Source organism: Chenopodium album, chromosome 9 (assembly GCF_948465745.1).
Source record: "Chenopodium album chromosome 9, dcCheAlbu1.1, whole genome shotgun sequence".
Classification (NCBI taxonomy): domain Eukaryota; kingdom Viridiplantae; phylum Streptophyta; class Magnoliopsida; order Caryophyllales; family Amaranthaceae; genus Chenopodium; species Chenopodium album.
In genome coordinates this window covers 49845893-49863858 of record NC_137842.1, presented here as the reverse complement: position 1 = coordinate 49863858, position 17966 = coordinate 49845893, and the positions used below count along the sequence as shown (strand labels likewise).

At 36.2% G+C, this 17966-nt stretch overlaps 1 protein-coding gene across 1 annotated transcript; it reads right to left on the bottom strand.

Moving 5' to 3' along the window:
* Positions 1-15401: 15401 nt before the first annotated feature.
* Positions 15402-16939, bottom strand: LOC145559831 (uncharacterized). The gene is made up of 6 exons (XM_081621121.1): positions 16872-16939; positions 16310-16483; positions 16114-16218; positions 15966-16035; positions 15780-15878; positions 15402-15675 (listed from the first exon to the last, which is right to left on the bottom strand). The coding sequence occupies exons 2-6, from the start codon at positions 16432-16434 to the stop codon at positions 15583-15585; spliced, it is 492 nt and encodes a 163-aa protein (XP_081477247.1). The 5' UTR covers positions 16435-16483; positions 16872-16939; the 3' UTR covers positions 15402-15582.
* Between the last annotated feature and the right edge of the window lie 1027 nt (positions 16940-17966).

The following is a 17966-nucleotide window of genomic DNA, read 5'->3' as shown; positions in this document are numbered from 1 at the left end:
TAAGAAAGCGCACATGAATACGAGAAGAATAAAGTAGAGGCATATTATTAAGGGCAAGTTTCGTTCTCTTTTAGATTGGATTTGTACCTTCATCCCCGAACTTCCAGTTTTGGTTCCAGACCTATTGGAGTTGACGATCTCATGGATCGTTAAGGGGTGCAACCTTCACCCTGTGGATGGTTTACAAGTTCCTAAAACTTGTTGGTAACTCTTTTGCTCTATCTTCCTACCCTTTGGATGCCACCATGCTTAAGTGTATGATCACAGTGGGGTTCAAGTTTGGGGTAATGCTTGAAATATTCCCTACAGTTTTTCGAATCTATAAGCACCAGAAGTTCCCAACTCCTTCAAAGCAACTCTAGATTAGCTCCCATGCTTCCTAGATCCTCTTCTTCCCTTTCTTGATGAATTTCCTCTCCTAGAAAGCTTAGACTTGAAGAACGATTAACAACCCTTGTCCTTGTTATGGTTCTCTCAATTTCCGGACCAAATGGCACTAGAGTTCTTCCTCTTGTCCTACGCATACAAGAACTCAAAGAAAATATCAACAGCACGGCTACAAATGTAGCTTAAAAGAGAAAAATCATTTTGTATTTTTTTTAATAATGTGAAATAGACTCAACAACAATAGCAAACTACTACGCCATTTCCCGGCAACGACCCCATTTTTGACGCGGGTTGAGACTAGATTGTTGAAACTAATCCTCCCACGGTCAAAACTAAATTTATAAACACTTAACCAACCCAAATACTAGTATAGCGGCAAGTCAAGGGAAGTTAACTATTGCTGAAGTTAAGCTATCTCGAAGCGTAATTGGGAATGTAGGATTGATGGGTGTCATAAATGGCACCCATGTGATGAGCATTTAGCTTGTTTTTACCTTTTTTCATAGCTTTCTTTCTTAATAAATTCATAGTTTTATGCATTTGGTCTTTGTTTTACCTTTCCTCTCTTATTTTGTAGCTTTTGTGCATTTTGTTGGTTTTTCTACCCTTTTCTCCATTATTTGCTCTATTTTCGTGGTTGTAGGTATTTTACGAGGTCCCGGTCTTGATATTGGTGATTTACTAAAGTGGAAGATGCTTTTGGAGCAAGCTCATTGTAATTAGAAAGCTCAAGATGCAAGCAAGTGGATTCCCCAAGTTCTAGCTCTTGCACTCTCAAGCCATGCTCTCATGAAGATGGGGTGTTGAACCCAATATCAAGTACTTTTTGGGACTTCCACTATTAGTGTTCATCATCATCATATCGCGCGTCCACTTGAAGTTCTTAGCGAACGCACGAAGCCGCGAGAAGATCGAAGAAATAAAAGAGAATGCGGGCGCCCAACCCACGAGCGCGGGCGCGCAGCCTAGCCGCGTGGGCGCACCTCCTTGACCGCATGGCCGTGCCTCCTTGGGTATCCGTCTTGCTCGTTTTTTGTTCGCGCCTCCTATATATATCTTTGTAACCCTATTTTGGGGGAAAGTTTTAGTGCAAGTTTCATTTTAGATTTAGATCATAATTTAAGCTTAATTGAGAGCTTCTCTCTCTAGTTTTAGGGTTAGTTTATAAGTAGATTTTAGAGAGAGAAAGTGAGGAATTTCAATGGTGATTGAGAGATTGAAGATTCAATGGTGACAATTGTGTTGGAGATCTTCTCTATTATCAATGAGCATTTCTAAACTTTATCTCATTTATTGCTTTGATTAGTTAGTTCATGTTTGTTTGATTTGATTTTGATGTTTGATCTTTGATTAGTGTAAGTATTCTTCATAAATTGTTAGTTCTTAATTTCTTTAGTTGATTATTGATAGATGATAATGTTAGAGTAGTTGTTTGGCTAAGGATTGGGTTAAACTTGTATGATTGATTGATTGTGCTTAATTAGGGGATTGTTTTGATTAATTGTTGAGATTAAAATGATTAATGGAAGTTTGCATGTGTGTAATTCGATTATGCCTTGAGAATTATGCTATATTGCATTGTAGTTTCTAATGATACGAACCATTGATTTAGGAATTACAATTATCGATTGGGCTTGATTAGTGATGCTCTTAGTTAGAGTCTCTCGTAGTTGGCTCTAGTTTGACCTCTAGGAGATAGCTTGTTGACTCTTTTGATTGAGCTTGCCATTAGTCTTCACAACCATTGACTTACATGTATTTCTGAGTTGTTATAATTCTCATGATTACTTGTTAATCACGTTCCTAGTGCTTTATTTATTTGGTTTCTTTTTTTTTGGTAGTTGGTTAGTGTTCTCTCTTTATCTTTGTCTTCGACCTAGCTTAGGCGCATAATTGAGAGCGCTTGAACATTACCGTTCCTTTGGGTTCGACCCTTGACTTGCCTCTATACTAGTATTTAGGTTGGTTAAGTGTTTATAAATTTTGTTTTACCAAGGGAGGATTAGATTCCACGACCTAATTCCACCCCTCGTCAAAATGGCGTCGTTGCCGGGGAATGATGTCCATGTTTGAGTGTATTGATTGCTTGATTCTAGGTCTTTATATATACTATTTTTTTATTTGATTTTTGTTTGCTTTGTAAAAAAATTATGGCATGTTTTTGTTTTCCTCAATATGATGGTGAGTCTTTTAATATCTACTTCCATAGACTTGCGGAATTTTTGGACTATAATCATTGTAGTATTTGGGAGGCTTGTGAGATTTGTTAATTTGGTTTGAATGAGAAAACTAGAAATGAAGTTGAAAGCATGCATAATGGTGATTTAGAGCATTGTCAATAGATGATGCTTGGGATTTCTATGTTTGGTTTGCTAGGGATATCTATAATAGGGGTAATCATGATTCTAATGTTGATGTGCAATGTGTTGAATCTTCTAAATTTAGCATGATTTCCCATGATTTTTCACATGATCCCATAATTAACCCTAGAACAAATGATTTCAGTTCTATTTCTTCTTTTGCTCATGATGATGAAGTACATGCTCAAGTTGATGCTAATGGTGTATTTCAATTTTCTTCATTATTTTCCATGTCTTCTTGTGATGTAGTTCATTTCTTTAATAACGAAACTCATATGATTGATTGTGCCCCCTCTCTCCTATTTAATGAAAATGCTCATGATTTTAATGTGCATGGTCCTACCCTTGATGAAAGAGTTGGAATGAAGAGAGAGTTGAATTTGAAAATCCTAGCTCTTTCCCATCTTGATGATCCTCAAGTGTATGTTTGTGAGCCTTCAATGTATGAATACATAGACTCTTTTGAGGTAATGTCTCATTTGTTTGTGAGAGTAATATAAAGATTTATAGATTCTTGGATGAGTTTATCGAGAACGCTTTTTGGAATTTAGATGAGTTTACGATGACTTTACCTCCATTCATGCATAGTTTTGAGGACTTAGGTTTTGAGATAGTTGAAGGAAAGGTTGTTTATTATGGTGGAAAGGAGGATGAGGTTGATTCCCTTGGAGTTTTTTAGCTTGAGGGAGGTGTACATTGTGAGAGTTCTTCATTTGAGGACTCTATGATTGATTTTCATGCCCTCATTGGCGTTGTGAGACCTTTTGTAGAGGGAGTAGCTACCTCTTTTCCTATTTCTCATACCCCTTTTTCTCAAAGGTTTGACCACATCTCTTTTTGCACTATTTTTCTCCCTTTCTATCCCAAAGAGCCTATTTGGGAGCCGATTTCTATAGACGATCTTATTGTCCCTCTTTCGTCTATTGTTGAGGAAGAGAGGAAATATGCCAACAAAAATTTTGTGAGGAGGATTTGCGTTTTTCCTTTTCTTTCCCTTCTTATTTTCCCTCTTTTTCTTCTTCTTGTTTTCTTGTTTTCCCTTTTGATCCTTCTTCTTCTTCTTTTTTTGGCATCTCCCTTCTCATTTGCGTGCAATAATCTTGTCCCGTCATTTGCCTACCGTTTATCATATGAAATGTGTAGTAGTTCATTTGACTAGCTCTTGCGATCGTTGCAATACTATTTTACTAGAGCGGTCAAGCTTGTACCTTAAGCAAGCCTTTCTCGGGAAGTAACCCGTGTCTTATTGCTTTCATTTTCGATTCTTTTTAGAATAGATTTTCTCTCATGGAAATGTTTGTGTGCCTTTTGCTAGGTACATGACTTGATATACTTTGGTGCTTCGATTTGGATCAAGAATCAAGGAAGTTTGACTCCTATTTTTGCTAGCATATTGAAGGCAAGGTTCAATTCTTGAGGAAATTAGCTTTGAAAGGATTAATTGGGTCATTTGCGGGTATTTACACCCACCTAATATCTGGTAATATCCTTCCTTGCTCTTTCTCGAGTGGATGATGACTTGTTGGACATATGTTGGTTTGTTGGATTGATCTCCTTGTTTTCCGCTCCCATGATTTCTATGATTTATGTTTGAGTGTATTGTCTCATTCAAGCTTGGGGGAGGGTATTTTATCATGTTTGATAGGATGTTGATTCATATACGCCATGCACCTTTGTATATGCTTTTCCATGTTCTATATTTTAAAACACTCCAAAAAGATTTTTATTTCAATCAAGGCTAATTTGCAATGTATCTTTGTTTTGTTCTTGATTTGGACATAATACTTTTGAACTTGTATAGTTGAATGCTTTTCTTCTTAAATGGTAACGGTGTGCACGGTTTGAGAGTATGTTTGGTTGATTATAGGATAAAGTATGCTAAGGTAGTCGTTTAGAACCATTGGGACCTTGAAGCCGGATTCTATTTGTTTTTGAAAATTTGTAATTGCTCCCTTTTGGTGAAATTGAAGCTTTTAGTGAGTTTTGGCCACAACCTTGTGAGGTTTATTTCATGATTTCCTAGCCTTCTCCATATCTTGCATGAGCGGCATGGATCCTTGACTATTGCGGACCTAATCTTGACTCATAATTCTCAAACACAAGACCGAACCATCTAGGGAGGACAAAGGCATCTTTTCGAGGTGGTAATTTTTTATTTTTTTTTGGATAATCTTCTTAATTTTTAGTTCTTAGGTTTACATTTTCCTTCTTGCTAACCATTTGAGTCTTTTCCCTTCTTTTCATGCCACATCTTTAGAACTTTGAGCCTTTTTGTTTCTTTTTGTTCCATTTTTGGTTTTTGTGAAGCAAATGGTCATGTTTTTGGAGTTTGTGGTACATAAGGTTGGATATTGGTTCTATTTGTAAGCAAGCTTGTGTTTTGTATATCTTGTGAATAATGGAAAATGAATGATGGAAAAAGCCTTCCAAAGTTAAAAAGGCAAGGACATAATAAATGCAAAGTTGTAAGAGCTATCCATAGTTAAAAGAGGTGAGGACAATCACTTTGAAAAAAAAAATGAAAACAACAAAAAAGGTGAAAATGAGAAAATTCAAAAATATTTTGATGTGAATTATTCTCCGTTTGTAAGCATTGAGGACAATGCTTCACTTAAGCTTGGGGGAGAAGCGTTTACGCTTTTTGTATATATGTTTATGCGTATAGCTTTGAATAAGCTTGGGGGTGTTAGTTCGTTTTTGTTTGGTGACTACTTGATTGTGATTCTAAGAAAGGCGCCTTCTTTGCTTTACTATTAGGGATACCACCAAATTTTTAAATTTTTGCCTACTTTACTTCACCCTTTTTGGCCTTACGTTGCAACCATTGGAATAGACCTTTCGACCTAGAGGTTGAGTCACATATCGAGGGAGGGCATTATGAGTTAAAGCCTAAGGAAAGGGGATGCAAAGTCAAGATGTCGAGAAACCTCAAATCTATTTGTTTTTTCGATTCATTCGAGGAACTATAGAGACGATCACTAAAAGTAGATTCGAAGCTAATTGGAAGAATGTGCTAAAATGTTTTGAGATGAAAGTGAATCGAATTTCCTTAGTTCCGTATGCTTAGCATGTCCTATGTTTCAATCAGCCTTAGATATCTTAGAACGTGCACTCCCTTACTTGTTTAGAAAGATTTGCATTCATTTATGCTTGTACATTCGGAAAAGTCCTTTCATGAACATTTGTTTGCTTTTCTTGTATTTTGGATTCTTTATCATGCTTTTCCTTGTTCGTATTATTACGAGAGTTATAAATTAATCTCTTAGGAAACCTTTACGAGAGAATCACTCGTCCTTTAGGGCAATCTAGGGGTTTAAATGGCTTGTCTTTAGTTGCTAAAATTGACCGTGATTCTTACGAAAGTGAGTTAGTGTATATTCTTGTCTCATCTCTGTTTCTTTTTTGTTTGTTTGAATAAGCTAATCATTTCTCCCTTGGGTTTGTTTTGCACGAGGACGAGCAAAAGGTAAGCTTGGGGGTATTTGATGGGTGTCATAAATGGCACCCATTTTATGAGCATTTAGATTGTTTTCTTTCTTAATAAATGCCTAGTTTTATGCATTTGCTCTTAGTTTTACCTTTCCTCTCTTATTTTGTAGCTTTTGTGCATTTTGTTGGTTTCTCTACTGTTTTCTACATTATTTGATCTATTTTCGTGGTTGTAGGTATTGTACGAGGTTCAGGTCTTGATGTTGGTGATTTACTAAGGTGGAAGATGCTTTTGGAGCAAGCTCATGGCAATTGGAAAGCTCAAGATGCAAGGAAGTGGATTCTCCAAGTTCTAGCGCTTGCGCTCTCAAGCCGTGCTCTCATGAAGATGGGGTGTTGAACTCACTATCAAGTACTTTTTGGGACTTCCACTATTAGTGTTCAACATCATCATATCGCGCATCCACTCGAAGACCTTAGTGAATGCACAAAGCCGCGAGAAGATCGAAGAAACCAAGGGGAATGCGGGTGTCCAGCCCACGGGCGCGGGCGCGCCTCCTTGCCCGGGCGGCCGCGCCTCCCTTGTTATCCGTCTTGCTTGGTTTTTTTTCGCGCCTCCTATATATATCTTTGTAACCCAATTTTTGGGGAAAGTTTTAGAGGAAGTTTAATTTTAGATTTAAATCATAATTTAAGCTTAATTGAGAGCTTCTCTCTCTAGTTTTAGGGTTAGTTTAGGAGTAGATTTTAGAGAGAGAAAGCGAGGAATTTTAATGGTGTTTGGCTAGGGATTGGATGAAACTTGTATGATTGATTGATTGTGCTTAATTTGGGGATTGTATTGATTAATTGTTGAGATTAAAGTGATTAATCGAAGTTTGCATGTGTGTAATTCGATTATGCCTTGAGAATTATGCTATAGATTGCATTGTAGTCTCTAATGATACGAACATGGATTTAGGAATTGCAATTTTTTATTGAGCTTGATTAGTGATGCTCCAAGTTAGAGTCTCTCGTAGTTGGCGCTAGTTTAACCTCTAGGAGATAGCTTGTTGACTCTTTTGATTGAGCTTTCCGTTAGTCCTCACAACCATTGACTTGCATGTATTTCCGAGTTGTTATAATTGTCATAATTGCTTTTTGATCCCGTTCCTAGTGCTTTATTTGTTTGGTTTCTTTGTTTGGTAGTTTGTTAGTGTTCTATCTTTATCTTTATCTTCGACCTAGCTTAGGCGCATAATTGAGAGCGCTTGAATATTACTGTTCCTTAAGGTTCGACCCTTAAATTGCCTCTATACTACTATTTAGGTTGATTAAGTGTTTATAAATTTAGTTTGACCGAGGGAGGATTAGATTCAACGACTTAGTTCTACCCCTCGTGAAGGATGTCTAGATTCAACTAAACAAACAACGAAAACAGAAAGTAAATCAACATATTAGACATTAGGGATTTAGGATCCACATATTCTTGCAATGGACTCACAATAATTTGGTTGGAGATTAATCAATTCGAGTATTGCAAGGGAAGATAAATAATGCAATAAAAAGCTACAAACCAAGCTCAATCAATATATGTGAGCTACAAATCAATGGTCCGTATAAATGTAGGCACACAATGCAATCTAGCATGAAAATTAAAGTTAGCTACTCTTTAACTAATCACACACATGCACAAAATCAATCAACCAATTTAATCACAATGCTGAATCAATCAAAAGCTCCCAATTAGCTATGATCCATTACTCAAACATGCTTCACCACATCCCTAGCTAGTAAACTACTCACTATCCATGGAATAAATCAAAATCAAAACTAAGCTAATCAACAAATTCATCATCATCATTTCAATCAAACTAATTCAATCAACTAATTAATTAATTTGAACAATCAACAAACAATTGAAATCAAACAACTAAAAATTGCATTAAAGTAAAAGAAATTTTTACAAATTTGGTGAAATCAATAGAATTTTGCATAGAATAATCAATCATCAGTTACCAACCATGAATTTTTCTCTCTAAAATCTAAAAACAAGTGTTTCCCTCTCTAAAACTCTAATTCTAATTCTCTCTCTAAAATTTCTCTTCTCATCTCCTTATGATATTCCCCCCTAAAAATAGAAGAAAAGTCTATATATAGTAAAACTAACAAAGAGAAATTAGTTAGATCATCCAAAATAGACCCGTAAAGGCGCGACCTTCTTCAAGAGAGTGTGCGGCCGCGCAAAAATGGGTTTGGAACAGGGAGAGCAGATGGCGCGCCAACGACACCAGGCTGCGCGACCGCACCTAAGAGCAGGGCAGCCTCCTTCACCATCATTTTGATGCTCCTCGTGCGCTCCACTCGATGCTCTTGATAAAAACGGGATATGGCAGACCCAAAATCACCTTGACTGTGGGTTCAACAAGAGAATTCTTGCCCCCACGGCTTGAATGCACGGCCTAAGGTTAAATGGAACTTACACGTCTCAATGCTTGAGCTTCAAATTGAGAACACTAGGCATCCTAATCAATGCCAAACTTGGGAAGGGGTCTCAGGAATCTTTGGATAACGACCTTAACCTGAAAAATGGAAGAAAATAAACAAATAAAAGGGAAAAAGACAAGAAAAACCAAGAAATGCATGAAAATGGAAAATCAAATAAGTAAAGAAAAAACTAAAGAAATAAAGAGAAAAACTAAGGAAAAAGGAAAGAAAATAGCTATAAAAGCGATCTAAAATCATCCTAAAAGAGAACAAATGAGTTCCATAAATGACACTCATTAAGCCAAAGTTTGGGAATTGGCAAGATGGGAAAATGGTTTAAGTAACAAGTAAAAACCCTAGCCTCGTAATAGCCTAGTGACGTGAAAGTCTAGGGAAGCTAGCCACTCTAGCAGCGCGCCACGCTGGCAGCGCCCAACCATGTAGGTTGCAAACCTAGGCTGACAGGTCATGAACGCGGGCGGATGGGTGGCGAACAAAACGAAACCATCTTAGGGCTCTAGGTTGGGTGCTACATGGTTAGATCATATTAAATGTGAGTTGCCTTGGGGAGCAAGTGGGGAAGTGGTCCTCACCTAACCATTTTACACTTGTAACTTAGTGATTCCTTGGTTAATTTAAGGGCCTGTTCTCATTGACTGAACTCAGCTGAACTGAACTGAACTGAACTGAACTGAAATGAATATTTTATAAGAGAAGGAAATTAGGAGCTGAGCTGAACTGTACTGAACTGAACTTAACTGAATTTCAACGTAAGAGAACAGGCCCTAACTAGGAATTTAATTTAACATTATATCCATGTGGGAGCTTTTTGGGAGAAAGTCCCACATTGAAAGATGAGAGGATTTCACAAGGAAACACTCCTTATAAATACCCAAGGCATACCTTGGGAATTACTCACTTGAGTTAAACTCAATATGGCATTTGCCATTAGGTGAGAAAACCTTTAAGTTTGTAATACTCTAGTCTTTCTTGGTTTAGCCCTGGCTAAACTCCGGGGGTATGGGCCATACGGCTCGTGCTTGAGGGTGGAATCTATTGGAGAGGTCATATTTGGGGCTCTTTCTATTCTTGAGTTTGTGTTCATTCAAGTAAGAGTTCCGGTGAGCGAATCACGCTACAAGGGTAAGATCGTCTTTCTTTTCTCTTGTTAATTATGTTATGAATTATGTTAATTAATATGTTTATCAGCTTATGATTAGTTGCATTTATTTATGTGTGGGTCTCGGGGTCTAGTTTTGTTTCCACGTGGTGTTGGACATCACAAAACCCAACAGCGGTATCAAAGTCTCGGTCATAATTTATGTAACTAATATTTCAAGGTGATTTAAATGGCTTTGAATTTCTGGTCATACTTGCTAAATAGATTAGAAGTTCGTTTTATTTCTTTTAAGCTCGATTTTAAATCAAATTTTGGCTCCTTGTAGGGTTGTTTAGAAGCCAAATTCTACTCGGAAGCACTATTTTTGAGGATTTTTTGGTTTTATTGAACATTTTAAAATCTTTAAACCTTGTTTGTTTAATGGCATATTAATTTTTCAGTATTTGTATGGTTATTACTATTAACCTACTGCATATATAAGCCTATTTTGAGCATTATTATCAAGTTATGATTAGTGCTCAAGTAGTTGGCTAATTTTCCACAAATTGAAAATGATTTGCTTTTTGTGAGAAAAAGTTTTTGTTTAAAGTTTTCAAAGTATTAAAGTTCTAATCTTTAATTTTTTTTTAAGTGATGAGAACTTTATATATTACTAGATTCCATAATTGATTATTAAAATTTCTTGATTTTATCAATTGTCCAAGTTAATTAAAGTCATAAAGTTTCAAAGTTGCGAATGAAATGTAATTAGTCTTCATATTGGAAGATGTAATTTTTTCAAGTATGCACAAGTTGATGTTGGAGTTTTTATTGAATGTTTAAGTTCATTTTAGTTTTGTCAAAGACTCATTGTTAATTCATGCATTATGGTTAAATTAATTATGAGGTAAGCCTTTATCAATTTTGTGGCACCAAGTTAAACCAAAATTATTTAAAGATTGATTTTGGTCATGCACTTGAAAACTAAATTTTATTTGAGTTATTTTATTTTTATTTTCATTTTTGCCCAGAATTAGTTATAAAACTAAATTAGAATTAAATGTAAACCATACACAAAATCGGGATAAAAATACCGGAGGCAAGGGCACCAAATCAAAGCACACACCCACACAAACCTCTCGGCCAGCTGGGCTGCTTTTGCAGCCCGCATGGGGATGGCGAGAGATGCAAGGAGGTGCCTCGGCTGGGCAGTGCTCGAGCTCGTGTGCGTAGGGCTGTGATAGGAGGTTGTTCCCATGGTATAGGATCCTTCTATTTAAATGCCCATGGCCCTTTAAAACCTTAAGACTTTACACTTTTTAGGGTCTATTACGATTTGAATTTATGACTATTCGGGGGACCTTGAATTGGAATGTATCCTTTCATCACGCTTAATTATAAGAAACAAGTAAGAGTCGCCAATGAGTTTTAGGGAAACAAATAAACCTCATTCATGCTATTCTCCCAAGTAGAGTTCAAGGGTTATTTTGCACGAATCGTAAGTTTACCCATGCCAAATTGGGGTATGTGTACCAGAATTGAGTTCGGGAGCGAGAGTACTAAAATAACGTTCCTTTTAGAGAGGAATCACTATTCTAGCCCTAGTACGGCCTTTAATAGCTTTTCCTTTTTCAGAATTTCATCACCAAACAATATATGCAATGTGGCTCCTAAGAAACTAAGTTAGTTGATTTTATTTACACGCGTCAATCATGTAGAAATTAGATTGCAAAGTCGTTATTCTTATTTAATCAATATTCTTGAAAATTACAAAAATAAACAGGATTTTCCTTGGCTTAGGTGATCAATAAACAATTAATTATTCAATTCTATTCTTTTTTTAACGCAAGATACTATGTGGAATTAATTAATAAAAAGTTCATTTAAAGTGATCAAACAACACTAATTAATTAAAAGTTTTTTAAACAAGAAAAGAAAAGTGATTTGTCTAAGTGCTCGGGAAACTAACCGTCCTTCTTTTATGTTAAATCTCCGTTTAATGCGCTTATGGACTTTCTTTCTTCTTTGTATTTCCAAGGATTTCAATGGATTCAATTAGGGTTGTAAACTATTTGGGAAGAGAGGAGAAAAGAAGTATGATTGTAAGAGAACTTGAGACATTAGGGTTTTGAGAATGCTAGGTTTCCAATTATGGTTTTTATGGCCCCCTTCGGGTTGAACGAAGATCCCTATTTATAAGCATAGAAATCTAGGTTTAGGGTTTTAGAGCCGCGCCGTTAGGTGGCATGCGCAACTCTCTGAGTCTGGCTAGGTGCCGCGCGCATCTCCATGACTTGCGCTCGTAACTCATTCAGTTGCGCTTGATGCGGTTTGCCATATACGAACACGCGTTTTTAAATATTCCATAACTTTTGATTGCAGACTCAGATTAAGTCGTGTGAGATATCATTGGAAAGATCTGGATTTCTATTTTCTAGTTATATTAAAATTAGGTTAAAATTCGTCATGGATCAAAAGATATGGCCGTTGGAGTGCAAGGGTGTTGATTTTTTTGCCTGGTTTAGTGTTTTGATCATAACTTCTTCATTTTAGCTTGGATTTGGCTTATAGTATACCATTGGAAAGATCTTTGAAAGGGCTTTCCATCTGAATAGGCCAAATGCGGAAATATGATTGTTGTTTTACCTATTTGGCTCGGATTTCAATAATGTAAGATCAATTGGATCAAATCATTGCATTTGCCGCATTTTGGTCTGTTATTAATCAAGTTAAAACATGTATGAGCACGTTTTAGGCTTATTTAGTAATCGAAAAAGGCTCTAAGATAACTAGGTCTCAAATATGAGTTTTAACTTACTTCATAATTCATTTCGTAGTCCATAAACATTTCAACTTTGATCTAGCATGACACTAGTAGAAAAAACATAATGGGAAGCGGTTCAAAACCCCAAATGGGAAGCGGTTTTGAACCGCATGGGTTATGGGGGCTTCCCAATTGCCATGTAAATGGCCAACGGTTCACAACCGCTTCCCATTTGGGGGGAATGGCAAGCGGTTTGGCGCCAAAACCGCTTGCCATTTGCACTTCACATTAGATTATGCGCTCGTAACTTACTTTGCCCGTTTTCTACATTTCTTATCTAATGAGCTATTTATCTATCATAACATGTCAATTACAACTAGTCTTAGGTGTCTAATGTTTGAAATCATAGCAAATTAGCATTCTTCTAAGTTTCAGGACGGCTTTTACCAAAAATCGCCTATTTGACTTCTAACTTGACCGATTTCTACATTTCTTATCTAATGAGCAATTTCTTTATCATAACATGTCAATGACAACTAGTCTTAGGTGTCTAATGTTTTAAATCATAGCAAAAGATCATTTTACTCAGTTTTAGGACGGCCATTCCCCAAAATCGCCTATTCCACTTCTACTTGCCCATTTTTTTACATTTTTTTCCGTTTGGAAAATTTTTTCACAAACATTGCCCATAATACACTAACAATGCAAGTACGTAAAAATTACACAAAATTGCATGAACGACTCGGTTTCTTGAACGAATGCTACCTGGGCTGCTGCAGGAGGAGGCAGTTGCCTGGTGGCTGCTGCAGCTGCCTTGGCAGCTGCCTGGTGGCTGCTGCAGCTGCCTTGGAAGCTTCCTGGTGGCTGCAGGAGCTGCCTTGGCAGCTGCTTGGTGGCTGCTGCAGCTGCCTTGCAACTTCCTGGTGGCTGCAGGAGCTGCCTTGGCAGATGCCTGGTGGCTGCTGCAGCTGCCTTGGCAGCTGCCTGGCAGCTGTTGCAGTTTGGTGGGTGGCTGCTTGCAGTTGCCTAGCATAACCCGAGGCTGTTGCCTCGGGTGCTGTAGTTGCCTCAGGTGCTCACTTTCCCAATTTCTACGTTTCTTACCTAATGAGCAATTTCATTATCACAACATGTCAATTATAACTAGTCTTACGTGTCTAATGTTTGAAACATTGCAAATTACCATTATACTAAGTTTTAGGACGGCTTTTACCCGAAATCGCCTATTTCACTACTACTTTGCCCGGTTTCTTCATTTCTTATCTAATGAGCAATTTCTTTATCATAACATGTCAATTATAACTAGTCTTAGGTGTCTAATGTTTGAAATCATAGGAAATTAGCATTCTACTAAGTTTTAGGACGGCTTTTACCCAAAATCGCCTATTTCACTACTACTTTGCCCGATTTCTACATTTCTTATCTAATGAGCAATTTCTTTATCATAACATGTCAATTATAACTAGTCTTAGGTGTCTAATGTTGGAAATCTTAGGAAATTAGCATTCTACTAAGTTTTAGGACGGCTTTTACCCAAATCGCCTATTCCACTACTACTTTGCCCGATTTCTACATTTCTTATCTAATGAGCAATTTATTTATCATAACATGTTAATTATAACTAGTCTTACGTGTCTAATGTTTGAAATCATAGGAAATTAGCATTCTACTAAGTTTTAGGACGACGTTTACCCAAAATCGCCTATTTCACTACTACTTTGCCCGATTTCTACATTTCTTATCTAATGAGCAATTTCTTTATCATAACATGTCAATTATAACTAGTCTTACGTGTCTAATGTTTGAAATCATTGCAAATTACCATTATACTAAGTTTTAGGACGGCTTTTACCCGAAATCGCCTATTTCACTACTACGTTGCCCGATTTCTACATTTCTTATCTAATGAGCTATTTCTTTATCATAACATGTCAATTACCATTATTCTTAGTTTTATGACGACTTTTACCCGAAATCGAATCGCAAAAAAGTAAAAACAAGTACCTCCTCAATGTGTTGGGCTTCAGTGCACCTATTGACTATGTCATGCATAAACCTCATCACGTATAGGGCACAGTCAATGCCGTCGTCTTGTTGCGCACACTAAAATGACACAAACACTAGTAGAAAAAGCCTCATTTGCGTCGCTCATTTATAGTGTATTTGCGTCGCTTCTATGAGCGACGCAACTGCTCGCGACGCAAATGACTTTTAAGTCATTTGCGTCGCTACTAGGGGCGACGCAAATAAGAGTCATTTGCGTCGCTCCTTTATAAACAAGCGACGCAAATGACTTTTTTTATAAACTTATTTTTTGTCATTTGCGTCGCTCCTTTATAAACAAGCGACGCAAATGACTTTTTTTAAAAACTTATTTTTTGACATTTGCGTCACTCCTTTATAAAAGAGCGACGCAAATGACTTTTCTGATAAACTTATTTTAAGTCATTTGCGTCACTCCTTTATAAAAGAGCGACGCAAATGACTTTTCTGATAAACTTATTTTAAGTCATTTGCGTCGCCCCTTTATAAACAAGCGACGCAAATGACTCTTTTGCTAAACTTTTTTTGTTATTTGCGTCGCTCCTTCATAAACAAGCGACGCAAATGACTCTTCCAATATATGCATTTTTTGTTATTTGCGTCACTTTTTTATGTAGGAGTGACGCAAATAACTGAGTAGACAATACAAAACTGTTGTATTTGCGTCACTTGTTTGTTTAATGAGTGACGCAAATGAGGTGAATTTTTTTTTTTAATTATAATATAATAATTGCCTTGTATATGTTTGTAGTACCTGTTTTCCTAGGTATAAAGTAATATGCTAACGCTAATATTATTGAAATTAAAATGCAATATTATTGAATAATGCAAATGTAAATTTTGGCAGAGTCTCCTTTGTAATTTGGCCTACCCATAAAATTGGGAATGACGGCATTATATTAACAACCTGTCCAATAAGATTACATCTCAATATCATAGACATTATACTCATAATCCCAACACCAATTAACCAAATTACTTCATTTCAAGCCTATAATCCAAAACAAGAGTCAAACATGCGCTAAGTGGTAAATCTAAAGTTCAACATTACATATAAAATACTCTGCCCAAATATCTCGGATCTCATTTATCTCCTCCTCGGTGTACGGTGTAGTTCTTGAAAAATCCTATCAACACAACAAATATACAAGAGGAAAGTTTTAATTCAAGATTGTAGCTAACATCAAATTGTATTTATCAAACAAAAAATGAAATATTTGACAACTCATACCTGAATAAGATCTTCACTGCTATGGTGATGTTCAAGTATTTCGTACATATAACGCATGACGTAGTAGCCACACTCACGTCCACCCAATTGTTGAGGACACTACATGTAATATATTTGTAAGTTGAATTAAATTGCTATACTTCAATTATTAAGAAACTAAAATTTAGGGTCAGAAATTAAGGTAACCTGTCCCAAATGCCATGTCAATTTACTTCCCCTAGATTGTCCACTTAATGCCTTAAAACTTCGAAAAACACTACACATTTGAAACAAATAACATATATATTACCCTTACACACATAAAATCATGACATTAATAACAAACTAGACTTACTTTGTCATTGCAAACTTAATTGCTAAATTTCGCTTCTGCCTCAAAGAATCAAAGATGATGACTTCACGCTTAGCCATGCATAAGACCAAAAGAACCCAATGATTCCTACATAATAAATTAGACACACATTTGTAAAAGAGTAAAATAATATCAACAATTTGCAAAGTTCAAATAAATACAAGTTCAAAGTTTATACTTTTCATGGTATGGGCATAAGATGAACTGCTTAGATTTTTGTTTTTCCATCACATGTGTCATGTATAGTAGGATACGATCAGCATCACTATGCAAATAGGTTTCTGAAATCATTTCCGGACACATGAATCCAATGGAAGCCACTTCCTCCGTATCGAGTAAGTCACTCAAGGCCCTACATATATATCATGTAATAACATTATAAATGGTATATGCAGCATTTCCCTACAGTTCTCCAAGCACACAATGTAGATAATCAGCTATCAACATATGTACCCAGAGAACAATCGGGAAATAGTGAGCCATGATCTTCTTAGATCCAAAACAATTCAAGTAGTTATCACCTAAATGAGATAGAACATTCAAGAACAGTCCCAAACCGGGGACTATTCAAGACTTACTCCTAATGAGTAAGCCCTGAACGGGTATCTAAGTCAATGATGCAATTATTATTGCAATTCCAATCAATTATATCACAATTAAAAATCTCATACAATTCACAATCATTATACCAACTAGAACAAATAAGTTAATATTGCAAAGAATGGTTCAGATATATATACCACAAGTGAAGACAATCTCGTATGCGTACTACCGCCTTAATCGTTTGTCCACAACCAGAACCTCGAGCAACTTGTGGAATTTACTTCCGCATAATTAAGAATCTGCCATAAAAAATTACATATATTAAACCAACATAGTTGATTCAACTTAATCTACCATGTATGTGACATAAAAGTTGTTATTCGGCATTGATTCTATTCTTTAATCCTCTTTTTGTTTTCTTTTCTGATCAAATTTGACTTTATTACATATCTTTATAAGTAAAGGTGGGGGTGCATAACTGCATATGTAATAGTCAGGTGTGACGGGGTTCAAGCAATGCAAAGAGCAGGAATCTTAGTGGATCATAATTTTCACCAAAACCTTACCTAATTAATTAATCATACTAATAATTTTCTTCATAAAATCAGATCAAGCAACCCATTCCTAAGAGGTATTCACAATATTTGACTCACGTGACGCCATGTCAGTCCGTAGGAGCAATTTTTTTATTAATGGCAGATCTACTGGTACCGTACTCACCCCCTTTCCTTTATATCTTATTGTTTATAGTGGACAGGAATACATACAACATATACTATATATGATGATCACAGAAAGTGACCAAACCAAAAGGGACAGTCCAAATATTAAGTATCTTTGTCCCTGTGATTATGATAATCACTTTGTCTGACCACGTATTTGCGTGTGTGCTCGTGATCCTAAATCTCATAGAACAAGAGCGAGCACGAGAGAAATAGAGTTCAGGACATTACTGAAAGTGCCTAAGTAGAGGTACTTGTTCTCATAAACGCACCCAATTCGTGCTTCCCATCGCCCATTATGATGATGCCTACAAAAAAATTAAATGATAAAAAATAATTTTAATAAGACATTCAAAGAATCATAGATGTCAACCAGTAGTATATTGCAAAACAGCAACTGTAAAAATCTACAGACTAAATGCAAACAAATTTGCAGAACAAATGGAGCACTAACAATTATCCATAGTAAAAGAACACAATCTATTAAATTACTTTAGTTTGAAGTTTGAAACTTCAAAGAAACCATGGTATTTCAAAAAAAAAAAAAAAAAGCCCCAAAAAACTTTTACC